This window comes from Ammospiza nelsoni, chromosome 24 (assembly GCF_027579445.1).
Source record: "Ammospiza nelsoni isolate bAmmNel1 chromosome 24, bAmmNel1.pri, whole genome shotgun sequence".
Classification (NCBI taxonomy): domain Eukaryota; kingdom Metazoa; phylum Chordata; class Aves; order Passeriformes; family Passerellidae; genus Ammospiza; species Ammospiza nelsoni.
In genome coordinates, this window is record NC_080656.1 from 4,539,769 (window position 1) to 4,567,194 (window position 27,426).

Here is a 27,426-nt window from a genome sequence, read left to right on the forward strand (position 1 = left end):
CCAGCCTTCTCATGAAATCCTTTCTTCTATTCTTTTGGTATAGTTTTAATATATAATATATATCATAATAAATCAGCCTTCTGAAACATGGAGTCAGATCCTCGTCTCTTCCCTCATCCTCAGGCCCCTGTGAACACGGTCACATCCAGCCTTTCTCCTTCTTCTTCTTGGCCTCCATCTTCTGCTGTGATGGTGGCACTTTGGGATTGGTTTAGAGTAGAAGCTCACTGTCTAACATGGGTGATAGGGATTGGGAAGTTATGGTAAATATTGTACAGGTAGTTTTTAGTATAAAGACATAACACTGCCCTGGGGGCAGGCAGAGTGCCTGGACGGACCTCAGCAGGACAAGAGAAAAATTTTTATAGATAAGGAACAATAAACAACCTTGAGATCGAGAAATTAAGAGCTCTGACTCCTTCTTCAAGCGCCAGGCTGGGAAAAGAGACTTTAAACATCTCTTGGGGTCACTCTGACAAGCTGTGGGATTCCAGCTGAAATGGAATTTCAGATGCCCTCAGAACCCCCTGCTCTGCTGTCCCACTCCATTTCCTGGCTGCAAGCACTCACCTGTCAGTCAATTAGGGATGTTTTGTTAATTAGTCCAGGCTCCACAGCCATGGGAAGATGGATAATTGGAGGAGGAGGTGAGCTACAACTCCCAAGTGCTGATTCTGAGCCAAAACCCCTCGTGGGATATGGAATTTTAACATGGGGTATTAATTGGCTCCTTAGGGTCAAGTGAGTCAATTCCTGCTGTTTCAGGGGCTGGATGCATTTTCCCACTTTCAAGCTGATGAAAAATGCAGCTTTTTAAACACTTCTAAACCAAAATAAATCACATTTCGTCTTAGATAACTCTGAGAAGTGCAAGGAAAATAAATCAGTGATAACTCATGGCTCAGCACAAGAAAACTCAGCAGATTCAGGCTCAAAACTTGACCTAGAAGATGCAGCAAAACTCCTCATCATGTGGCTCTGAGCAAAGCAACACCCATAAATCACGCACCCAAAGAAACACCAAAAATCAGTTTTCAACAGCTTTTGTGCCAATGCTGCAATTTGAAAGTGTCATTAATCAACCCAAATTAAAGTTTCTCCTGGAACTTGGCTGCAGTTCTCGCCCAGGTGCGGCACACAAGTTAACCCAGCCTAAATGTGAAATTCAGGATTGCCACAATTTATCAAAAGTGAACAAATCAACCAAGCTCAGAGGTGTCTTTGCTGAGGAAAGGATCCACCCAGGAAACTCCATTTGTGGGTTTTTAAGGCTCAGAGGTGCTAATTGCCAGCACACAGCACCTCTAATGAAGCTGCTACAACAGCTGGAGTTTGGGGAATGAGCCCCAAAAGAAAATTCTGGCTATTTCAGGGCCATGTTAAAGGGGACGAAAAATGCAGCTTTTTAGACAGAAATTCTGGCTGGATGCATTCCCCCATGTTCAAAGTGATGAAAAATGCAGCTCTTTGGACAGAAATTCTGGCTGGATTCATTGCCCCACATTGAAGGTGATGAAAAATCATCAGCTTTTTAGACAAAAATTCTGTCTGGATTCATTGTCCTGTGTTCAAGGTGATGAAAAATCAGCTTTTTAGATAGAAATTCTGGCTGGATGCCTTGCCCCATGTTCAAAGTGATGAAACATCAGCTTTTTAGACAAAAATTCGGGCTGGATGCATTGCCCCGCATTGAAGGTGATGAAAAATACACCTTTTTAGACATTGATAAGACCAATTTAAGCCCCATTTTTTGCTAACCAGCTGTGAGAAACACAAGGACGTACAGGTGAGGTCTCAGGGGGTGCTGTGGCACAGACTCACCTGTCCTCGCGCACGGAGGGGCTCAGGAACCGCGCGGAGTCATCGTCGTGGCTGCTCTGCTGGCTGCTCTGCTGGCTGCTGCAACACACAACGGGCTCAGTCAGGGCTGGGCAGGCTCCTGGGACACCCAGAGCCCATCCTGGTGTCACCAAACTCCTGGGGACACCCAGCTCCCATCCTGGTGTCACAGAGCTCCTGGGACACCCAGAGCACATCCTGGTGTCACCAAACTCCTGGGGACACGCAGAGCACATCCTGGTGTCACAGAGCTCCTGGGGACACCCAGAGCACATCCTGGTGTCACCAAACACCTGGGGACACCCAGAGCACATCCTGGTGTCACAGAACACCTGGGGACACCCAGAGCCCATCCTGGTGTCACCAAACACCTGGGGACACCCAGCGCACATCCTGGTGTCACAGAGCTCCTGGGGACACCCAGAGCACATCCTGGTGTCACAGAACACCTGGGGACACACAGAGCACATCCTGGTGTCACCGAGCTCCTGGGACACCCAGAGCCCATCCTGGTGTCACCTAACACCTGGGGACACCCAGAGCACATCCTGGTGTCACAGAACACCTGGGGACACCCAGAGCCCATCCTGGGGTCACAGAGCTCCTGGGGACACCCAGAGCCCATCCTGGTGTCACCGAACACCTGGGGACACCCAGAGCCCATCCTGGGGTCACAGAGCTCCTGGGACACCCAGCTCCCATCCAGATAGAGCAAAACAGATCTGTCTGACCTAGTCTGGAACACTCAGCTTCAATCCAGATCTCAAAAAACAGATCTGTCTGACCTCCTTTGGAACACTCAGTTTAAATGCAGATTGAGTAAAATACAGAAAGAACTGGGCAACCTCTTCTAAAGCACTCAGCCTAAATTCAGATGGAGGAAAACAGATATGACCTCCTCTGGAACACTCAGTTTCCATCCAGATCTCAAAAAACAGCTTTGAGACCTCTGGAACACTCAGTTTAAATCCAGAATGAGGAAACAGATCTGTCTGACCTCCTCCGGAACATTCAGTTTGAATTCAGATTGAGGAAAGCACACACAGAGCTGGGTAACCTCCTCTAAAATACTCAGTTTAAATCCAGATTGACGAAACAGATCTGTCTGACCTCCTCTGGAACACTCATCTTAAATCCAGATCTCAAAAAAACATCTTTGTGACCTCTGGAACACCCAGTTTAAATCCAGATTGAGAAAATAATTTTTGTGACCTCTGGAACACTCAGTTTAAATCCAGAATGAGGAAACAGATCTGTCTGACCTCCTTTGGAACACTCAGCTTCCACCCAGGTCTCACAGAGCAGATTTGGGAGCTCTGGGACACTCAGCTTCAATCCAGATTGAGGAAAACACAGACAGAGCTCGGTAGTGTCCTCTAAAACACTTAATTTAAATCCAGATTGAGCAAAACAGATCTGTCTGACCTAGTCTGGAACACTCAGCTTCAATCCAGATCTCAAAAAACAGCTTTGGAGCTCTGCAACACTCAGTTTAAATCCAGATTGAGGAAAACAGATCTGTCTGACCTCCTTTGGAACATTCAGTTTAAATCCAGATTGAGGAAAATATCTTTGTGACCTCTGGAACACTCAGTTTAAATCCAGATCATAGAAAACAGATCTGTCTGACCTCCTACGGAACATTCAGTTTCCATCCAGATCTCAGAAAACAGCTTTGGGAGCTCTGGAACACTCAGTTTAAATCCAGATTGAGGAAAACACAGACAGAGCTGGAGAACCTCCTCTAAAACACTCAGCTTAAATCCAGATTGAGGAAAACAGATCTGTCTGACCTCCTTTGGAACGTTCAACTTCAATCCAGATAAAAAAATACATCTTCGTGACCTCTGGAACACTCAGCTGTAAATCCAGATCTCAAAAAACAGCTTTGGGACCTTTGGAACGCTAAACTTAAATCCAGATCATAGAAAACAGATCTGTCTGACCTTCTCTGGAACACTAATCTTAAATTCAGATTGAGGAAAACATCTCTGTGACCTCTGGAGCACTCAGCTTTGATCCAGATCACAAAAAAACAGCTTTGAGACCTCTGGAACACTCAGTTTTAAATCCAGATTGAGGAAAACATCTTTGTGACCTCTGGAAGACAAATTCAGATAGAGGAAAGCACAGACAGAGCTGTTTCACCTCCTTTGGAACACTCAGCTGTAAACCAAGATTACAGAAAACATCTTTATAACCTCTGGAACACTCAGCTGTAAATCCAGATTACAGAAAACATCTGGGATGTTTTCTGAAAACATGTGGCCTCTGGAACACTCGATTTTAAATCTACATCAAGGAAAACACAGACAGAGCTGGGTAACTCCTCTGCAACACTCAACTGTAAACCCAGATTACAGAAAACATCTTTGTGACCTCTGGAACATTGAGCTGTAAATCCAGATCCCAGAAAACATCCTTGTGACCTCTGGAGCACTCAATTTTAAATCCAGATCAAGGAAAACACAAACAGAGCTGGGTAACTCCTCTGCAACACTCAACTGTAAACCCAGATTACAGAAAACATCTTTGTGACCTCTGGAGCACTCAGTTGTAAATCCACATCAAGGAAAACACAGATGGAGCTGGGTAGCTGCTCTGAACACTCAATTGTAAATCCAGATTACAAAAAAACATCTTTGTGACCTCTGGAACACTCAATTTTAAATCCAGATTGATGAAAACACAGACAGAGCTGGGTAACTCTCCTGAAACACCCAACTGTAAGCCCAGATCCCAGAAAACATCTTTGTGACCTCTGGAACACTCAATTTTAAATCCACATCAAGGAAAACACAGATGGAGCTGGGGAACTCCTCTGGAACACTCATCTTAAATCCTGATGGAGGAAAACAGATCTGTCTGACCTCCTCTGAAACACTCAGCTGTAAATTCAGAGGGAGGAAAACATCTTTATAACCTCTTTCGGAACACTCAGTTTTAAATCCAGATCCCAGAAAGCATCTTTGTGACCTCTGGAACACTCAATTTTAAATCCAGATTGATGAAAACACAGACAGAGCTGGGTAACTCCCCTGAAACACTCAGTTTTAAATCCAGATTACAAAAAAAAAAAAAAAATCCTTGTGACCTCTGGAGCACTCAATTTTAAATCCAGATCAAGGAAAACACAGACAGAGCTGGGTAACTCCTCTGGAACACTCAATTGTAAATCCAGATTACAAAAAAACATCTTTGTGACCTCTGGAACACTCAATTTTAAATCCAGATCCCAGAAAACATCTTTGTGACCTCTGGAGCACTCAGTTTAAATCCAGATCCCAGAAAACATCTTTGTGACCTCTGGAACACTCAATTTTAAATCCAGATCCCAGAAAACATCCTTGTGACCTCTGGAACACTAAACTGTAAATCCAGATTACAAAAAACATCTTTGTGACCTCTGGAACACTCAATTTTAAATCCAGATCCCAGAACACATCCTTGAGACCTCAGGAACACTCAGCGTAAACCCAGATCCCAGAAAACACAAGGTTCACGCTCCACGTTTGGGGTTGAAAGGAGGAACCAACAGGAGGATTTGAGTTTAAATCTGATTCACAACCAGTACAATCCCAATAACTCCCGATAAATCTCAATAAATCCAAAAAAAAAAATTCACAAAACTCCCAATAAATTCCAATAAATCTTAATGAATCCCAATAAATTCCCCAAAACCCCCAATAAATCTCAATAAATCTCTGAGGGTTTGGAGTCTCAATCCCACCGTGTGACACTTCCCTGAAATATAAAAACGACCTTGCACATCACCTGGACAGCATTTCCTATGGCCAAACTTTCCAACACCGAGCTGCTGGGTGTTCATACCCTCCCCAGTCCCGGGTAGAAGTAGAAAAGATCAGTAAAAAACCAACTTTTGACTGAATTTCTGGGCAGCCTTGCAAGCCGAGCCCACAAGATGTCACTGTGCCCCCTGGAACGGGCGTTTTGTGGGCGATAATTGAATTTCCTGCACATTTGTGCTGCAGGGGCTGCTCAGGGTTTCTGGAAACTCACACTGGGATGAATTTCTCTATTGGCAGCATCAAAATGTTAAATAAAACTCATTTAATTGTGTGTCACTGCTGGCAGTCACAGACCTGCACATCACAGAAATACAAATGTGGGATAAAATAAACCTCCGCCAAATTGCGTCTTGTCATTCTAAAGAGCAATTTTTATCCAGTAGCGTTTATTTTGGGGGGAAACAGCACCAAAAGTGCAAATAACATATTTCCATGAAGTGTAATAATTAAACTTGGTAATTGATAAATTAAATTGATAAATTAAGTTGATATATTAAATAATATTGGTAATTTAAACAAATAGCCCATTTCCATGAAGTGTAATAATTACACTTGATAATTGATAAATTAAATTGATAAATTAAATTGATAAATTAAGTTGATATATTAAATAATATTGATAATTTAAACAAATAGCCCATTTCCATGAAGTGTAATAATTAAACTTGGTAATTTATGAATTAAATTTATAAATTATATTGATACATTAAATTATATTGATAATTTAAACAAGAAGCGACTTTCCATGAAGTGTAATAATTACACTTGATAATTGATAAATTAAATTTATAAATTATATTGATCCATTAAATTATATTGATAATTTAAACAAATAGCCCATTTCCATGAAGTGTAATAATTAAACTTGGTAATTTATGAATTAAATTTATAAATTATATTGATCCATTAAATTATATTGATAATTTAAACAAAGAGCACCTTTCATAAAGTGTAATAATTACACTTGATAATTGATAAATTAAATTGATACATTAAATTGTATTGATAATTTAAACAAATAGCACATTTCCATGAAGTGTAATAATTGAACTTGATAATTGATAAATTAAATTGATATATTAAATAATATTGATAATTTAAACAAGAAGCACCTTTCCATGAAGTGTAATAATTAAACTTGGTAATTTATGAATTAAATTTATAAATTGAATTGATCCATTAAATTATATTGATAATTTAAACAAAGAGCACCTTTCCATAAAGTGTAATAATTACACTTGATAATTGATAAATTAAATTTATAAATTATATTGATCCATTAAATTGTATTGATAATTTAAACAAATAGCACATTTTCATGAAGTGTAATAATTGAACTTGATAATTGATAAATTAAATTGATAAATTGATACATTAAATTATATTGACAATTTTAACAAAGAAAGGGATGGGTTTTCTCTTCTCCCCTCTGTTTTTGCCAAAGAATTTGCAGTTTCTTTAAGGAATAAAAAGCCAATTAATCTGAATTTCATTCAATATTTTCTCCACCACCTTCATTTTACCAGCTGCTTCTCGGGGGCCATCAGGGGCTCCCCCTTATTGAAAATGACCTTTGTGAGAGCACAGCGCCTGGCTTGGGGACACTTTTGGGACACAACGTCCCCTCTTTGTGCCGCTCCAGAGCGTGGGACACAACATTGACACAGCCACGAGAGAGGGGAGAGCAGGCTGAACCTTCAGAAAAGTGAAATTAGTGATCAATAGTTACAAAAATCCTTGGAAATCCAATAGAGAAATCAGCCTGGGAGGCTGGGCTCAGGAAAGCACAAAACTCCTGCAAGAAGGGAAGGAGAATTCTTCACTCTGAATTCTGTAAATCAACAGCTGGGGAAGAACAGTGCGTTCCTAAAAGCAAATAAAGATTTTTCTGGCATTTCTGAGCTGTAGATCAACAGCTGGGTAAGAACAAGACATTCCTAAAAGCAAATAAAGCTTTTTCTTGAATTTCTCAGCTTCACTGTGGCCCAGTGGACTGAGGAAGAGCAGAGAGGGAACCACATTTAAATTTTTCTCTCAAAGAATTTCCCTTTTTGATCAGAGGAAGCACTGCAGAGATAATTTCTCTAATTTCTTCTTGCTGCACAGAAAAACCTCCCCAGCAAAATTTCCCATTTCAGTTCAGGTGGACCCAAACTCACCCAAGGAGAATTCCCAGACTGTCCCAGGCCAGCAGTGCTGGGAGCAGCAAATAAAGCAAATAAAGCAAATAAAGCTTTTTCTTGCACTTCTGAGCTGTAAATGAACAGCTGGGTAAGAAAAATGCATTTCTAAAAGCAAATAATTTTTTTTTTTGCATTTTTGAGTGTCATTATGGAGAGCAGAGAGGGAACCACATTTACCTTCCTCTGCCTGAGGAGTTCCCCTTTTTTTTTTGATCAGAGGAAGCATTGCAGAGATTATTTCTCTAATTTTTTTCTTTCTGCACAGAAAATCTATGCAGAAAATCTCCAATTTCAGTTCAGATGGAGCCAGACTCACCCAAAGAGAATTCTCAGACTGTCCCCAGCCAGCACCACGTGCAAACTCCCTTTGGGACAGCTCAGCTGAACCTTAGACCTCTCCTCCTCCTCATCCACCCCACAAAGTTCACATTCCAAATGAAGGTTTAAAATTTAACAGAAGCCGGGCATTGCAGCTCATTGAAATTCAACACCTCAGCTCCAGATTGTGAGCAATTAAAAACTCAACAGAAAAAAAAATAAAAAAAAAAACCAAACACTTTTTACCCACCTGTCCCTTTCAGCATTATCTGTGCCTTGCAGAAAGCTTTGGGAGCTTTTTACACAACATAAAATTATTTCAACTTTCTGGTTATTAGGCAGTGAAGCTGTTAAATTCACTAAAATGCTCATAGCCTGTTGTTTTGTGATGTTTTTCAGTCCACTGGAGGATAACCTGCTATTAAGTGTTCCTTTGGAAGTGTGTGATGGCAATTTAAAACACGGGATAATGACAGGAGACGAAAGAAAGGTGGGATTTGTTCTGAGGAATAACAAGGAAAGAAGTGCTCAGACAGAATTTTGTATCCACGGAGAAAGTCAAAAAAGCTGGATAAAACTGTCAGGAAATCAGCAAAACTGATCCTCTCCTTCCTAAGCTCAGCAGTGATAAACCTGAATTTGGAAAATATTTAAGCTTAAATTTGGAAAAGGTTTAAACCTGAATTTGGAAAAGGTTTAAACTTGAGTTTGGACAAGATTTAAACTTGAATTTGGACAAGATTTAAACCTGAATTTGGACAAGATTTAAACCTGAATTTGGAAAAGGTTTAAACCTGAATTTGGACAAGATTTAAACTTGAATTTGGAAAAGGTTTAAACCTGAATTTGGACAAGGTTTAAACCTGAATTTGGAAAAGGTTTAAACCTGAATTTGGACAAGATTTAAACTTGAATTTGGAAAAGGTTTAAACTTGAATTTGGACAAGGTTTAAACTTGAACTTCATAAAGGCTTAAACCTGAATTTGGACAAGTCTTAAACTTGAATTTGGAAAAGGTTTAAACCTGAATTTGGAAAAGGTTTAAGCTTGAATTTGGACAAGGTTTAAACTTGAATCTGGAAAAGGTTTAAATCTTCATTCCTAAGCTCAGCAGTGATAAAACTGAATTTGGACAAGGTTTAAACTTGAATTTGGAGAAGGTTTAAACTTGAACTTGATAAAGGTTTAAACCTGAATTTGGACAAGGCTTAAACTTGAATTTGGAAAAGGTTTAAATCTTCATTCCTAAGCTCAGCAGTGATAAACTTGAATTTGGAAAAGGGGCTCAGGGTGTTCCTTTTGTTCCTTAATTTCTAAGACAATAAAAATACCTTCAGCTTTGTGCCCTGTGGTTTTTCCTTAATTCTCATGCCAACTCATTAATTATTAGTTTAGAAAATGAAGAAAAATCCTCAACAGAGATTAACCAGGCCTTCTAACAGTTAAATCTTTGAAGGTTCTGCTTCCAGCACTCCTCCACCAAGCAATTTACCCAGTACAAAAATCCCATTTTTCTACTGACTAAACCCAGGTGTTCCGATCCCACACACTTTGTTTGAAGCAAATTCGAATTTTGCTGCTGTTGCCTTAAATATTTCAATATTTCTCTTGCACTTGGGAAGTTCTGAGCCACACACCAGATTTTGTACTATTAATATTCACTTTAAAAGGCAGAAAAGTCTCATTTTATTCCGAGATTTCAGTCTCTGAAGGATGAGGCAGAGCCAGGATCTCTGATTTTATGCATGAACAGCCTTTCAGGGCTCAGCAGAAGATATTTACCAGGATTTCACAAGGTTCAGGCACTCGGGTCGATGTCTGCACACCAAGAACCTTCTGGAACTCCTGTGCCCTCCAGGTGTGGGTGAGGAACCCACTGTGCTTTTCTGCCTCCAGGGGTTTTTGGTAGAATTTTAATCCAAGGATTTTTTATTTATTTTTCCACAGTGAAGGATGAGTGGGATAAGGGAAGAAATAGGATAGAAAGAGCAGGAAAATGGGATCAGTGAAAGAGTTTGGGGCATTAGCAAAAAAAAAAAAAAAAAAAAAAAAAAAAAAGGTTCCAGCTTTTAGTGAGAATTCCAGGTCTGAACCCGGCTGAGAATTTTATATTCACTTTGTTTAATTAACCCATTTATTTGTAAGGCTTTGGGTATTATGTATAGATAAAAGGGCTCTGTAATCACCTGTAAATAGTGGTGTGTATTTGGGAGCTATCCCACAATAAACATTCATTTTGTAACTTTAAACTTTTAGTTAGAGAGTTTTTGGATATCGGTACTAGATCAATATCCATATTGGGAATGGGATGTACCAAAGTGATGAATATTTGTATTTTGGGTATTCAGTACCTGTATGGATAAAAGGGCTCTGTAATCACCTGTAAATTGTGGTGTGTATTTGGGAGCTATCTCACCATAAACAAACACTTTGTAACTTTAAACTTTTAGTTAGAGAGTTTTTGGATATTGGTACTGGATCAATACCCATGTTGGGAATGGGATGTACCAAAGTGATGAATATTTGTATTTTGGGTATTCAATACCTGTACAGATAAAAGGACTCTGTAATCACCTGTGAATTGTGGTGTGCATTTGGGAGCTATCCCACAATAAACATTCACTTTGTAACTTTAAACTTTTAGTTAGAGAGTTTTTGGATATCGGTACTAGATCAATATCCATATTGGGAACGGGATGTATCAAAGTTATGAATATTTGTATTTTGGGTACTCAGTACCTGTATGGATAAAAGGACTCTGTAATCACCTGTAAATTGTGGTGTGCATTTGGGAGCTATCCCACAAAAAACAAACAATTTCTAACTCCAAACTGTTAAAGAGTTTTTATCCCTCACAGTTGGATATCAGTACTAGATCAATATCCATGTTTTTAATAAATCACTTGCTGATTTTAATAAATCACTAGATCAATATCCGTATTTCTAATAAATCACTTGCAAAGGGTTACAAGGGGCAGCGTGGCCGAGCCCTCTCCTCTCCCCTCATTCATTTCACAAAGAAAAACATCAACACATCAACCCCAGCCTCCCAGCGGGCCGGACGAGCCCTTTCACCAACATCTTATTTACACACCGACAGCAGAATGTTCTTCTGTTTCCTCCGGCTGGAAACAGAACCCCTGGAAAGCCACGGAGATAAGGAAAATGGGAATTAATTGTTAAATTCCACAGGCAGGGCAGGATCTGGATGGCCCAATGGCAAATATTTGCTGACCAGATAAGATCAACAGCATTTCAGTCCCGGGATGTTTGTAAATCATTCCTATTTAATGCTATTGGGGGATTGGTCACCCTAAAGCACACAAATACTGGAAGGCAAATATTTTGAAATAAAACCACAGAGTGCTGCGCAAAGGCGGTGAGGTTCAGCCAAAAAAAAAAAGGAAAAAAAATCCCAAAACAAACAAACAACCCCCCCCCCAAAAAAAAAAAAAACACAAAAAACCCCCAAACAAAACAAAAAATCACCAAAAAAACCCCAAAACTAAAAAAAAAAAACAACAAAACTTCCCCCCCAAAAATTAAAATAAATTAATAAAACAGGGCTGGTGGAATTCTGGCACAGACTACCAGAAACAAATGGCAGAAAATCTGCAGTCCCAACAAAAAGCACATCAGCACCCTCAGGAGACAGGGAGGCAGCAGATAAGAAAGAAAAAAAAAATAAAAAATCACTTTTTTGGGGAGCACTTTAGGCCTCATTTGAACCTGCAGGTTCAAAAAGGAAAAAGTTCCATTAATGCTGAGTTGTTACCAAGGCGTCATTTGTGTGTTTTGGAATTTCAGATTCAAAGAGGCACCACAGAGATATTCCTAAAGAACCCCACAGATATTCCATAGATATCCCTGGATCACTTTTCTGTAATGGAAGAGGATCTATAACCTTAATCTTGCAGGTTTTTGGTTTTTTACAATCAGCAATTTCTTAGGGGGAAAAAAAAATTCACATCACTCAGGATTTTTCCTCTAGAAAATACCACAATATTTTCCACAAATGAGAATTGCCATTAAAATGAATGGAATGACCAAAAAAAAAAAAAAAAAACAAAAAAAAAAACACCAACAAAACAACAAAACAAAAAAATCACTTTTTTGGGAGCCTTTTAGACCTCATTTGAACCTGCAGGTTCCAAAAGGAAAAAGTTACATTAATGCTACCAAGTTGCTACTGAGTTGCTACCAAGCCATCATTTGTGTGTTTTGGAATTTCAGATTCAAAGAGGCACCACAGAGATATTCCTAAAGAACCCCACAGATATCCCTGGATCATTTTTCCATAATGGAAGAGGATCTAAAACCATCATCTTACAGGTTTTTTTTTGTTTTTTTACTTATCACAATCAGCAGTTTCTTAGGGAAAAATAAAATCACATCACTCAGGATTTTTCCTCTAGAAGATACCACAATATTTTCCACACATGTTGAAGCGAGAAAAAGGGGAATGACCATTAAAAATTAATGGAATGACCAAAAAAAAAAAAAAAATTAAAATCACATCACTCAGGTTTGTGCTCATGGGTTTTCCAGAGCCACCAAAAGCAGGGAAAAGCAGCTGAATCCCTCAGAGACCATGAGCCACTTGTCTTCCCAAAATCCTCAATTAACAGCTCCAGCTACAAGCAGAAATGGGGGGAAAAAAGGCATTTTCCACTTCCACAATGAAATCCCAGTGCAGCCGTCAGTTCTGCACACAAATGAGATTTTTTTTACGGGAATTTCAGCAGAAATGAGCGAGCCCAGAGCACGCCCACTTCCCAGTTCTCAGAGAGGAGCAGCCCCAGTTCCTGCCCTCCTAAGCACGGCTGGAAAGGGGAAGTTCAGCAAAAACCGAGAAGTGCAAAATTTGGAGCTGCTCATTCTGCAGCTTCTCGGAACAGAGTGACCAAAACCACCCAGGGCTCCCCAAACACCCCAGGAATCTCCTCCATGATGTTCCCAAATACTTCTCCATGATATTCCCAAGGACTTGGATCACTTTTCCATAATTGAAGGGGATCTATAACCTTAATCTTGCATTTATTTTGTTTTTTTTACTTTTCACCATCAGCAGTTTCTTAGGGGGAAAAAGAATAAATCACATCACTCAGGATTTTTCCTCTAGAAAATACCACAATGTTTCCCACACCTGTTGAAGTCAGAAAAAGGGGAATGACCATTAATTTATTCCCAGGAATCCTCAGAGTGAATTTCAGTTTAATTAAGGAAGGGCTGCTTGAAATTAAAGGCTCGTTTACCTTTATAAGCCAATTCAAAATATCCAAGCCACCAATTTGTAAATAACTTTAGCTCAAGTTCCAACAAATCAATTCACTGTTAACTAATTGATATCACTAGAGGGATTAAGAAAAAGTTTTTTTAAGGAAAAAATGGGAATTTTTACCTCAGAACGTGAAGGGAAGCAGCCTCAGAGCCCAGTGCTGAGCAGTGCTGGAGCCTCCCCTCATTTGTTCCACGCTTTGAGATAAGTTATCAGGATTTCATCTGAAAAACCTCCACATTTGCGTAGTTGGCAGCTCCAGAAACCTCCAGCTCCTCAGCACAGACACTTTGCTGAGCTGGGATGGAATTCTTCTCATAATACTCTTCATTTTTAATGGGTTAGAGGCACTTTAGGACTCAGACAAGTCTTTCCTTTTGGGTGAATCCATAGTCAGGGTTTCCAGCAGAAACCAAACGTGAGGAAATTCACCTACACAAGTGTCAAGAACTGCTGCACCACAAAATCCCCAAGTTTTGCATTTTCTGCAGCACCAACATTTCACCCTTAACCAGCCCCGCTCTTAGGCCAAAGGGAGACCTGCCCTTAAATCGAAGCCTGAATGATCAACTCAGCAATTCTTGCCCCAAAAATCACGTGCAGGTCCTGAAATTACAGGCAAGGCCGGCTTGGAGAGGTAAATAATAAATTCAAGTTGATCAAGTGCCTTATGGCCACATCAATAATGCATGCAGGCTGCATGCACAGCAAAATGCCACCAGATTGAAGAGAGAAACATCAGCATGTCCTGATAAATAATAAAAATAAAAAATATTGTGTAGCTGCGTGCAGGGTTTGTGGTTTGTAAAGGTAAGTAACTTCATTACCTGGCTGGGAAATGATGGGAGGCGAGGAGCTGTCTGCATCCCTCATAAAAAAAAAAAAAAAAAAATCATATTTATCATCTGTAGAGCAACCTTGAGGTTTGGGCGCTCACTCTTGGAGCAAGGACAGGTTCCAGGGACAGTCCTGCCCCCAGGAATTGCCTTCCTGCTCTCTCACCCTGAACACAGAGTGCCAGGGGCAGGGAAGGCTCCCCCAGCCCTCCCTGGGGTTGTATGGAAGGAAAAGAACATTCTCCCTCCTGCTCTGGCAGCGCTTAGAGACCCTGCAGGGAAACAAAGCGAAATTAATTATCCAGGCTGTTAAAAATTAAGCAGCACGTGGGAGTCTCTAGGTGAGAAAAACAGATTTGGCCTGTCACTGTCACATTTTCTAAAAAATCCCTTTGCCAGGACTGAAAAGCCCGAAAAAGAAAAGAAATGTAAACAGAAACAATAATTATCTGAGTGTTTGGAATGTGGTCTGGAGGTTGCTCACCAACAGCTGCATCTTTGATTGGTTCCACGTGAATTATTTTTAATTAATGACCAATCCCAGTCCAGCTGTGTCATGACTCTGGTCAGTCACGACATTTTATTATCATTCTGGATGTTTCCTTTCTCTTTCTTTAGTAAAACAGAGCTCACAGTTACCCAGGCTGTTAAAAACTAACCAGCACATGCCTCTTTCTTTATTAAAACAGAGCTCACAGTTACCCAGGCTGTTAAAAACTAACCAGCACATGTCTCTTTCTGTTTCTTTATAAAAACAGAGCGCACAGTTACCCAGGCTGTTAAAAACTAACCAGCACATGTCTCTTTCTGTTTCTTTATAAAAACAGAGCGCACAGTTACCCAGGCTGTTAAAAACTAACCAGCACATGTCTCTTTCTGTTTCTTTATTAAAACAGAGCTCACAGTTACCCAGGCTGTTAAACACTAACCAGCACATGCCTCTTTCTCTTTCTTTATTAAAACAGAGCTCACAGTTACCCAGGCTGTTAAAAACTAACCAGCACATGCCTCTTTCTGTTTCTTTAGTAAAACAGAGCCCACAGTTACCCAGGCTGTTAAAAACTAACCAGCACGTGGCAGTTTCCGGGTGAGAAAAGCAGACCTGGAGCACTGGAGATCTGAAATGGTTTGTTTATTCGCTGTATGCCAATGGTCACAGAGCTCTTGCTCGGGGCCATGGGGGCAGAGCAAGGAGCAGCTCGGCTGCAGCACAGCCTGATCCCCGCCAGGTTTGCTGGGAAAACCCTGCCACCAAGCAGGCACCTGCCCAGGGGACAGAAATAAAAGTGCCAGGCTCCAAAAATGAAATTCCAGCAGCGTTGAATTTGCTGGGTCCCCAGGACGAGGGGGGAAATGAGTGAATCTGACTCCATGTTCTTAAAAGGATATTGTTATGTTATATTATTATATTATATTATATTATATTATATTATATCGTATCACATTATATTACATTGTATTGCATTGTATTACATTGTATTACATCATATTATGTAATATTATGTTACATTATATTATATTAATTATATTATATTATATTATATTATATTATATTATATTATATCACATCGTATCACATATTATATTACATTGTATTACATTGTATTACATCATATTATATTATATTATATTATATTATATTATATTATATTATTATATCACATCGTATCACATTATATTATATTACATTGTATTGTATTACATTGTATTGTATTGTATTACATTGTATTACATCATATTATATTATATTATATTATATTATGTTATGTTATGTTATGTTATGTTATATTATGTTATGTTATGTTATGTTATGTTATGTTATGTTATGTTATATCACATCATATCACATTATATTACATTGTATTGTATTGTATTACAGTGTATTACATCATATTATATTATATTATATTATATTATATTATATTATATTATATTATATTATATTATATTATATTATATTATATTATATTATATTATATTATATTATATTATATTATATTACATTATATTATATTACATTATATTATATTACATTGTATTATATTACATTGTATTACATTGTATTATATTACATTGTATTACATTATATTGTATTATATTATATGACATTGTATTATATTATGCTATACTAAAACTATACTAAAGAATAGAGAAAGGATACAGACAGAAGGTTTAACAAGGTTGATAATAAAAACTCATGACTGCTTCCAGAGTCCCAACACAGTTTGGCTGTGATTGGTCATTAAATCAAAACAATTCACATGAAACCAATCAAACAAGCAGCTGTTGGATAAACAATGTCCAAACACATTCCAAAGCAGCAAAACACAGGAGAAGCAAATCAGATAATTGTTGTTTTCATTTTTCTCTGAGGTTTCTCAGTTTCCCAGGAGAAGAAATCCTGGTGAAGGGATTTTTCAGAAAATGTGACGGTGACCCAGCAGCTTGATGGCAACTCAGCCAGAGAAATGGAGTGACTGGGAGCAAGCTGTGTTTATTTCTGTTTGTTCCTCCAGCGGGGGGCACAGCCTGATGGCTGCTGCCTTCACCAGGTGGGATTTGGGGATTTGCACACTCACGGGGTGCCTGCACTCCCAGCACACGCTGGGGACACCTGGGACACCGGGCAGGCCAAGCTCTGTCACTGAACAGCAGGTGAATGATGGCATGAAAGCTTGGTGAGTGAGCTGCTGCACAAAGCCCTCAGCTGCTGCAATAGGACACAAAATAAAACAATGCAGACACTGGAACTCTAAGGGAAGAAGAAGGGACAGTTTATTTTCTTACTCTAATATTTATAAACTCTTAAAAGTGATAGTGGATTGGAGGATGAAAATGCTACTTCCTCAAAGACACTGGACAAACTAACAGTCTATTAATTTTTTCTGCTTCCAGAAAAGAGTGTAAAACAATAATTATTTACATAAAAGTGTGTGAGAAACTTCATTACCAGACTGTAAACATCAGAAGGCTTGGAAGAGTTCAGAAGAACGGGGTGACACAGCACAGCTGTCCCTGCTGCCCTCAAACATCAGATGGCACAAAGGTGACACTGGGAGCATCTGTCACCAGCAGCAGTGGCACAGCAGGACAGAGCAGGTGCTCTGTGTGACCCTGATAAAGCAGCAAACAGGCAATTTCTGTTTTATAGCAAAACAGCTTCTTGTCCTGCAAAAGTTACATTTTACTCAGGGCACAGCAAAGTTTACCCCAGGTCTGTCAAATGAATGCCAGAAACCCCTCAAGGTTTATCACCTTTTCCATGGCCAGCTCCCTACAGGTTCTGCTTCTGAAAAATGTGTATTTTATGATTGGCTTTTTGCAAATATTCAAATGAATGTTATATGTGTTATGTTTGAAAGCAATACTGTGTTAATTTTCTTAAGTTGTGTGTTAAATATGGTTTTAGGTTATAACATAATGTTAAAATAGAAACTATTACATAAGATACTTTTTTTAAAAGAGAGGAATGAGGTACTTGAAGTGAGATAGCAGCCACAGGACACCTAAATCTTTCAGAAAAAGAGAATTTGCTGCTCCATTATGAGAAGAATGAACTTCTTCCTGCCTTGCTCAGCCCTGAAGAGCTGTCAGGATTTAGAAGAAGAAGCTGACACTGCCCAGACAGAATCCTGTGTTTGAATGGAATTTATGCATCATGGATGAGGTGTATGAATATACAATAGGTTGTTGCTTTTAAGAGTTAATCCTCTGTTAAGGTGGGTCCGTTTTTGGGCTTATTTTGCCCAGAAGGAGGTACCTGGCCTGTCCATAACTCTTTGTTTTTATTGTCTTGTATTGTCCTAAATCCTAATTGCCCAACTTTTTTATTACTATTTTTATAACAATTTTATTACTATTGAACTTCTAAAATCCCAAAACCAAGTGATTGGCGTTTTCCCCACGCTCCCCTGTGCTGTTTGCTCTGCTGTGGTGGGAGAGCCCAGGGCTGATCCCTGCACTCTGCCAGCTCAAGGTTCAGCCCTGTGACCAAACCCGGCTTTTCCACCTGGGCTAGGGAGGGAAAATTCCATTTGCAAACACCGTGGCAGAAAGGATAGATCTGGAGCCCGTTGCAGGTGAAGAAAGGAGATGCCAGGCTGGTTTTGTTGTGCTAATGCCACCTAAGCCGTCCCCCACTCCGCCTCCCTTCCAGTCACCGCTTGGGAAACGTCACCCAAAAATCCCTTGGGGATGAATAAGCAGGAAATTGTCAGCATGGCAACATTTGTAAACGAGAAATGTACAAGGAAATGTACATTTCAAGGAAATGTACAAGTTCTTTCTTCCACCTTCACACCAAAATAAACAGCTCGGCCTGCCTGAAACTCATTCACAATGAAAAAATTCAAATTAAGTCCTTCAGTTGGAGGATTGGATCCTTCATCGTCTGAACCTGTGACCATAACTTCAATATTCTGACACTTCAGCACGTGCCTCGTGCATTATCTTTCACATTTTGTGCGCTGTGCCTGAATCTCTGCTTGCACCACAGAAATATTTCCTAAATCAGAAGTATTTCCCAAATCAGAAATATTTCCTAAATCAGAAATGTTTCCCAAATCAGAAATATTTCCTAAATCAGAAATGTTTCCCAAATCAAAAGTATTTCCCAAATCAGAAATATTTCCTAAACCAAGAGATGGTTTTCAATGTTAACTTGCTGAGAGGGATTATCAGCTCCTCAACGGCATGAATTCATTGATGAAAGTTCTTTAAAAATTAATAAGCTGACAGACTGACCTTGCTAAAGGGACCTGATGAAAGAAGAAATTATCAGATAATCAGAGTGGATATTCAAAGCTCTGCCCTGAGAACACTCAACACCACAGCAGTGAGTCAGTGTGGTTTGGTGGGTGCAGAAATGTCAAAGTTTTCTCTTTTTCTGGAAGTTCAGCACATCCTTTAAAAACAACCCCACAGATCAGCTGCACAGGAGCTGCAAACAGTGGGAGAAAACTTGGCCCACACTAAGCCTGATTTATAAATTTATATAAGTTTCTTGGAGAAATCTTTAAAGTGTCTTGTGGGTTTGGGGCCTTCAGGAAAGGCAGATTGTTAAAGGAGGAGTTATGTAGTTAGAGGAAGAGTTAATTCCAGTGCATGCAGACTGTAAAGGAAGAGTTAATTCCAGTGGATGTAGATTGTAAAGAAAGAGTTCATTCCAGTGCACGTAGATGTTAAAGGAAGAGTAATTCCAGTGCATGTAGATTGTTAAAGGAAGAGTAATTCCAGTGCAGGTAGGTGTTAAAGAGGAGTTAATTCCAGTGGATGTAGATTGTAAAGAGTTAATTCCAGTGCATGCAGATTGTAAAGAAGAGTTAATTCCAGTGCATGCAGATTGTTAAAGAAGAGTTGATTCCAGTGCATGCAGATTGTTAAAGAAGAGTTAATTCCAGTGCAGGTAGATTGTAAAGAAAGAGTTCATTCCAGTGCATGTAGATTGTTAAAGGAAGAGTAATTCCAGTGCAGGTAGATGTTAAAGGAAGAGTTAATTCCAGTGCATGCAGATTGTTAAAGAGTTAATTCCAGAGCATGTAGATTGTAAAGGAAGAGTTAATTCCAGTGCATGCAGATTGTAAAGAAGAGTTAATTCTAGTGGATGTAGATTGTAAAGAGTTAATTCCAGTGCATGCAGATTGTTAAAGAAGAGTTAATTCCAGTGCATGCAGATTGTAAAGAAGAGTTAATTCCAGTGCATGCAGATTGTAAAGGAAGAGTTAATTCTAGTGGATGTAGATTGTAAAGAGTTAATTCCAGTGCATGCAGATTGTTAAAGAAGAGTTAATTCCAGTTCATGCAGATTGTAAAGAAGAGTTAATTCCAGTGCATGCAGATTGTTAAAGGAAGAGTAATTCCAGTGCATGTAGATTGTTAAAGAGTTAATTCCAGTGCATGCAGATTGTTAAAGAGTTAATTCCAGTGCATGTAGATTGTAAAGGAAGAGTTAATTCCAGTGCTAGAGATTGTTAAAGAGTTAATTCCAGTGGATGTAGAATGTGAAGAGTTAATTCCAGTGCATGTAGGTTGTTAAAGAAGAGTTAATTCCAGTGCATGTAGATTGTAAAGAAAGAGTTCATTCCAGTGCATGTAGAATGTGAAGAGTTAATTCCAGTGCATGTAGGTCGTTAAAGAAGAGTTAATTCCCCAGCATGTGGGGTGCCCTGCAGAGGGTTGCATAAGGCGCAGCTTTGTCTCCTGTGGCCACACAATTACAATGCCTGGGCACTCATTCCCGGTGCTGACAGACTCCTGGAGGCCTTTGGGAGTGATTTGTGTCCTTTCCAGCCAAAGGACTGTGTGACTTTCAGGTCAGGAGAGCTGCCAGGGGCTGAGCCCAGCCACCCTGACACACAGACCCACTGGGCTGCTGGTGTGTCCCTCCTGTCCCCCCTTTGCACTGGGCTGAGGATGGCAAGGGAAGTCTCAATGGTAGGAATGAGCACCACCCAAAAACACTGGCAGGGCTTGGCAGCATCACTGCCACACCTGTGAAAATCAGAAATATTTCCTAAACCAAGAGATGGTTTTCAATGCTAACTTGCTGAGAGGGTGTCACAGTTTGGCGTGAAAATATATGTTCCCTGGTGTGAGACGTGACTAGGAATAGAGCAAAGCAATCCCAAAAAACTCACTTCCTTTTCAAACGAGGACACTGGGATTATCAGCTCCTCAATGGCATGCACTCATTGATGAAAGTCCTTTAAAAATTAATAAGCTACACCAGAGAGGTCACTCCTTTCAGGTCTCCTCAGGACACCTCAGTGGGGTTAAAACTTCTCACCCACTGGCTCTGTGTCCACAAGCAAGGACAGAGCCTTGTCCTGCCATTCCCAAACATCTCCCAGGCCTTTTCCTCCCACACCTGTGAAAATCAGAGATATTTTCTAAACCAAGGGATGGTTTTCAACGTTAACTTGCTGAGAGGGATTATCAGCTCCTCAATGGCACGCACTCATTGATGAAAGTCCTTTAAAAATTAATAAGCAGAGAGGTCACTCCTCTCTCTCAGGTCTCCTCAGGACACCTCAGTGGGGTTAAATCTTCTCACCCACTGGCTCAGTGTCACCTGGAGCAAGGACAGAGCCTTGTCCTGCCATTCCCAAACAGCTCCCAGGCCTTTTCCTCTGGCACCAGCACATCCAACCAACACCATGCCACACTGCAGCCAACAGGCGAGGACAAAGCGCGGGAGGAGCCGCATCCAGGGCACCACCAGACCCTTCCAGGCTATTTTGGGCAGCATCCCCTCGGCGTGGGAGGGAGGGGAGCGGGCACAGGACCTACCTGCTCTCACTGCACTCCTTCTTCTCTCGGACGCGCAGCCACTTCCGAAGGAGGAAGCGCTTGCGGCGCGGGGAGGCGCTGGGAGTGGAGCAGTTGGACCAGGGGGTGTCCTCGTCACTGGACGGGGTGATCTCAATGGAGGGGAGCTGCAGGTATTCCTTGCTGGAGGAAGGCGACTCCGGGCACCTGCCGGCCTCCAGGCTCTGCTCCTGCACGTTCTTCATCCTCCTCATCTTGAAGCGCCTCCTGCGCAGGGTCGGGGTGGACGAGCTGGACCAGGCGCAGCCGCCCTCCAGCACCTGCTGCTGCTCGGGGACCCGCAGCGCCGGGAGCTGCAGCGTCTCTGTCATGTTGGCAGCTGGCATCGGGCGCCTTTTCCTCCTTCTGCTCCCACCCCCAGGCGCTCGGAGCTGTGATCTCGGCGTAAACCACACCGCAAAGCCACAAACTCGCCTTCCTCCTTCCTCCTCCTCCTCCTCCTGCCCTCCCTCTCAAGCAGGAAACCTCATGTTCTTCACGTGCTCTCGCCGCGCACCCAGCGCGCTGGCCGGGGCACACTCATGTCACAAGTTTCGAGTTTCTTTTCTCCTTCTCCGCTCTACAAAAAGTCCCTCCCTTGCCCTGCCCGCTCTCTCTCTCTCTCCGAGCAGGTCCAGCCCTGCCACAAGGCTCGGCCGGCTTTCAGCGCCCTCCCCGGCCCCCTTTTGCCTTGGAGGAAAAATCTCGGGGAAAACTCGGCTGCGGTTTCTTCTCGAGAGACGAGGCAAGCATGGAGAGGAGCGGCGTGGAGCTGTGGGGAGGGCAGAGAGAGAGAAACAGAGGGAGGGGAGGAACAAGGCTCGATAAAAATCCGGGAAAAAGGAGCGGCAGGAGCAGCTTGCGCTGTCTGAGCAGCGGCTGAGGCGGCGCGGGCAGCTGGCGCAAGGGGAGCCCGCTCCTAATCCCGACACACGCGCGGGGTTTGGGTTACCGAGGGCCGCAAACCCGCCGGGAAAAAGGGGCAGGAGAGGGAAGAGCCTCCCGGAGGAGCCAACTGGGCTGGCTTGTCCCTTTTGTCCCTTTTTGTCCCTTTTTGTCCCCTTTCTGTCACACCTTCCTGCTCAGCCAGCCCACCCCGAGAGGGGTCAGCGAGCGAGCTTGGACTTTCAGCCTCCTTTCACAATAATTTTTATTTTTTTTCTTTCTTTTTCTCTCTTTGTTTTGTTTGTTTTAGGGGTTTTTTTGTTATTTATTTGGAGCTTTTTGTTGTTTTGGGGGGTTTTGTTTTGCTTTTGGTGGATTTTTGGCGTTTTTTGGGTTTTTTGTCATTTTGTTTTTGGTTTTGGTTTGGTTTCTTTTTTTGAGTTTGTTTGTTTGTTTGGGTTTTTGATTTTTTGATTATTTTGTTTGTTTGGGTTTTTGATTTATTTTTTTGTTTTGATTTTTTTGATTTTTTTTTTGTTTGCTTGGATTTTTAATTTTTTTGTTTGTTTGTTTGGGTTTTTGATTTTTTGGGAGGGTTTGATTTTTTTTGTTTGTTTGTTTTGATTTTTTGATAAATTTTTGTTTGTTTGTTTGGGTTTTTGATTTTTTTTTTAATTTTTTTTCTCCCAATTGCTCGCAGAGAAGCCGAAGAAGGAGGAGGAGGGGGATTGAGGAACAGCCAAAAAAGCAGCAGCACAGCAGCAGCAGGTGGCAGCAAAACTGGTCGGGATTTTAGCTCAGTTTCACAGGAGTGGAAACTGATTTAAAAGAGTTTTTGGGGCGATGCTGCTTCCAAAATGCCCTTTGGGGATGGAGGGGACGAGGTGCAGGACAGCACACAGGCCACACACGCCCAGCAGCAGCCAAAGGACACGTCTTGCAAAATTCCAGTGACGAAATCAAATCAGGGAAAATGTTGTGACACGATTCTCCATCAGTATCCTCTGAATTTCCCTGTCTGAGGCCCTATATTTATGTTAAAAAATAAGATATAAATTAAATCCTCTAAGGCAGTGACTAAAACTCAGCTGTGTGAATTTCGAGCGTGTTCTCTCTCAAAAAAAAAAACCCCACAAAAACAACTCTAAATCAACCTGACACAGCTTCAGCTTTCATTGTTCAACAGCCTGAACCTTTAAAAATATTAGCTTCAGGTTAGAAAATATTTGTCAACCCAAATGAAAATAGTTATTCTTGCCTTGGTTTTGTTTGAAAATAAACTTCACAGGAACCCCGAGCATCAGAAAGTGCCATCTAGGACAGAGCCAATGTGTCAGGAAAGGAAAATTTAGAGCAGCAGGAACAAGGGGAAGGAACCATTTCAATCAAATGACAGAGCAGTTTAAATGCTCAAGTGCTAAATTTAATTTCTGCTCTGTCCTTTTTGCTCTGCTCATTCTGTAAGTTAATAGCCTGACAGCTCTTCAGATGGATTTCTGGAGAATCTGTCACCTTGGTATCCATGCACCAGGTGCACACACACAAACAGAATGCCTTCACAAGCACCCACTCAAAAAGGGAAACTCAGATAAAAGTGGTTTCTTGTTTTCTTTTGAAGTCCAAGAAACAAAAATCTACAGTTCAGACAAAATGCCAGCATTACAAATATTGCCATTTTGTCTGGATGGGCAGCTTTGCATCTTCCCTGATCCCTTTTCTCCCACACCTTGCCACGATTTCTACCTTGTCACCAGAGTCTGAAGCATTCCTGGCTACCTCATAATGCCAAAAATTACATTTCAGCTTCATCCTATGGCCTCTGGCAACCAAACCCCCACAGCATCACTGCTGAATTTCAACAGGAGAATGTGAACTTTGCCAGAGGGTGAAGGGGAGGGCAGGAGCAGCCCTTTGGAGGTTGCCATGAGGGTTTGATCTGGGCATTAATGAGTTTGACCTCCCGTGGAATCTCTCATCAAGAGCCCCGTTTAATTGCAGCAACAAGAACAAACGGGGGTCAGAGCTCGAGCTCTGGAGTGATCCTTCACACAGTGGGCATTGCAAACCCTCCGAGAGCTCACAGCAATTGTCTAATTAACCCACAGGAGACTCATCCTGGCCCAGAGCAGCTTTGGGAACTGTCGGTTTCTCGGCTGTTTAGGTGGCCTGGAAAGGCCCAGGGATGGCCTTGAAGAGCCCGGTGCTTCAAAGGACGAGAAGAGACTTCAGATCTTTTCTCGGTCTCGGTGTTTATTAATTGTTTATCTAAAAGATTTTCTCTTGGCCCAACAGAGGTCTGCACAGCAGCCAGCCATGAGCACACTGAGAGCCCCCGGGGTGGTCACCTATCTTTATACTCAAAATTACGTATACAATATTTATAATTTTTCCCCAATACCTTCTACCCTTATTAACCGGTGCACTTTTAGTAATAACCAATCCCAAAGTGCCACCATCACCACAGAAGATGGAGGCCAAGAAGAAGAAGAAGAAGGACAGGACACGCCCCAATTCCTCCATCTTACTTCTTTAGACCCCCCTGTACAGAAATCCTAAACCCTGTGTCTCACACTCTAATTAACTTATCCCTTCACCATTCACCCAGTGAAATCCTCCCATCCTCACACAGGTGTCGTCTCCTGTGTAGGATCAAAGTGCAGCCGCCAGACACTTCTGGCAACATTCCAGGACTCCCGAGCCCCCCAAGGGTGGTCTCGGCCACTCTGCACATCAGTCCTGAGGTGCTGAGATCCCACAGGGAACCGCGTTGTTACCCGAGGAAAAGCTGCTGCTGTCACCAGGCTGATTTTTGACCTGATCCCCACCAAACTCCAGCGCAGCTCACTTGGACTAAATTCCTTTTCTCATCATCTTTGCACATGAAACAATTCTGTACCCAGGGAGTTCTTCTCACCAGCGCTGCCCCTTTAACTCCGAGCCCTGCAGGGATTAATGCCCAGCCCTCCTTTGCATTCCCAGCACATTTTTATCCCAGAGGAGATGCCGGGCACCTGCCTGATGCCATGGGAAAAGAGAGAAGCTTTGCCATGGAGCCAGCTCCAACACCTGACCCAGAGTGAGAGATTCCAGCCTATTTCTGTCCCAGCACCCTCTCCCAGGCCTCGCTTTGTGGCTATTCCTGCAGTTTAATGTTGGGTTTATTCCAGAAATAATGGAGTGTTTGGAATAAATGCTTGTCGATGCTCCAGGTTGATCAACAGATATTTCTCCTCCTCAGATACTCTGGGTGCTGCAGGGCCCTCAGAAAAGGGCTTGCAAATGAAGCAATTAGGAAAGAAAAATGCTGTAAAAATATTAAAATCCCTTCCCTGAAGGAGGAACACGAGCCCAGGTTCTTTGCAGGCCTTTCCATGAGGGATTTCCCTTGGGTTCAAGGGATGCAGAATGGGAGATGAATACAGAGGAGCAGCTGGCACTGAGAGTATGCAGTAAAAAACCAATTTTATTAACTAAAAACAGATATTTTCAAGCACAGGAAATACATTTCAGCTTCTTCAGAAGTTGAACTGAGTCACTCAGACCATATCTGGCTGCAGAGGCTCTGCCAGGCCAGGCAGGGACAGTGGAGCCCTCCCAGCCTGGGAAGAACTCAAGCAGAATTCCCCCTTTTCCCATAGTTAAACATAATTTCTAAATTATTTCCTTCTCTGTCACACAGCTGAGAGTGGCAGGTTCTGCATGAGGAACCTGCAGCTCAGGCATGACCCTGCTCAGCCGAAATTCTGATTTTCCAAAGTTCGAAAACATATAGAGAATTTTTTGTTTATTGGTTTGTTGGGTTTAGGTATTTGTTTGGGGTTTGTTGGTTTGGTTTCTTGTGGAGTTTTTTCTGTGTTTTTTGTTTGTTTGTTTGGGGTTTTGTGGAGCTTTCTGTTTTTGTGGAGCTTTGTTTTTGTTTGCTTGGGGTTTTGTGGGGTTTTCCTGGTTTTTGTTTGTTTGGGTTTTTAGTGGTGGTGGTGGTTGGGGGATGTTTTTGTGAAAATTCTGGATTGATTTTGTGATTTTTAAATGAAAGCCTGATACATTTACCCACATTTACTTTCACATTCTAACCCCCTTCTGCAAGAACACGTGCTATATTTGGAGCTGGATCTCACTTCAGCCCCATTTTGCTCTTTGCACATTAAATTAGATGAGTTCTGTTACAGTTTGAGAACCTGCTGCAAGCAGCTGATGTTGAATAAATTCTGATTTCAGTTCCCTCCAGCTCTGCCATTCAGAGGGTGCTCCTCTGCCAGCAGTTGCTGTCCTGTCACAGACATCTTTTATGGAAAATCCTTTTCTTAAGATTTTTCCTCCTGAGAAGCTGGGAGGCCTCAGGAACAAAATGCAAACAATGGTTATCTGCTGCTGTGGAATGCAACAGGTGCATCTGGGATTGGTCTCATGTGGTTGTTTCTAATTAATGGCCAATCACAGTCAGCTGGCTCGGACAGAGAGCTGAGCCACAAACCTTTGTTATCATTCTTTATTATTCTATTCTTATCTAGCCGTCTGATGAAACCTTTCCTTCTATTATTTTAGTATAGTTTAAATGTAATATATATAATAAAATAATAAATCAAGCCTTCTGAAGCAGGGAGTCAGATCCTCGTCCCTTCCCTCAATGTGACACCCCAGTGAACGCGGTCACACTGTCCCCTGAGCAGGCACAGCCCTTTGCTTTGGGCTGGTGACACCTGAGCCCTGCTCTGTTCCCAGGCTGATGGCACAAAATTCCCAGGCAGGAAATGCCAACAACAAGAGAGGTTCTCACATTCCTCTTCCCCATTCCTCGATTCCAACTGGGGCTCATGCTTGCCTCAGTTTTTCCCTCTTCGCTGCAATATTTCAATTAAAACTCCAGTCAGTGGGAAAATCAGCTTTGGATAAATTATAGCCATTCTTTCTGGCATAGAACTTGAATTTATCAATTGGGTTTTGGCCTCTGAATTAAAAGCAGGTGTGCACAT

General features: G+C 41.5%; 1 protein-coding gene across 2 annotated transcripts in view; it reads right to left on the reverse strand.

Annotated features, from left to right (window-relative positions):
- GRAMD1B (GRAM domain containing 1B) overlaps nucleotides 1-21,915 on the reverse strand; it is a 131,215-nt gene extending 109,300 nt beyond the window's left edge. For both annotated transcript variants that reach the window (XM_059488368.1, XM_059488369.1), the window contains exons 1-2: nucleotides 21,551-21,915; nucleotides 1,822-1,899 (exon numbers count right to left, since the gene is read on the reverse strand). In XM_059488368.1, coding sequence (XP_059344351.1) covers nucleotides 1,822-1,899; nucleotides 21,551-21,915 — 443 coding nt within the window. The remainder of the gene's footprint in view (nucleotides 1-1,821; nucleotides 1,900-21,550) is intronic.
- Nucleotides 21,916-27,426: the final 5,511 nt, after the last annotated feature.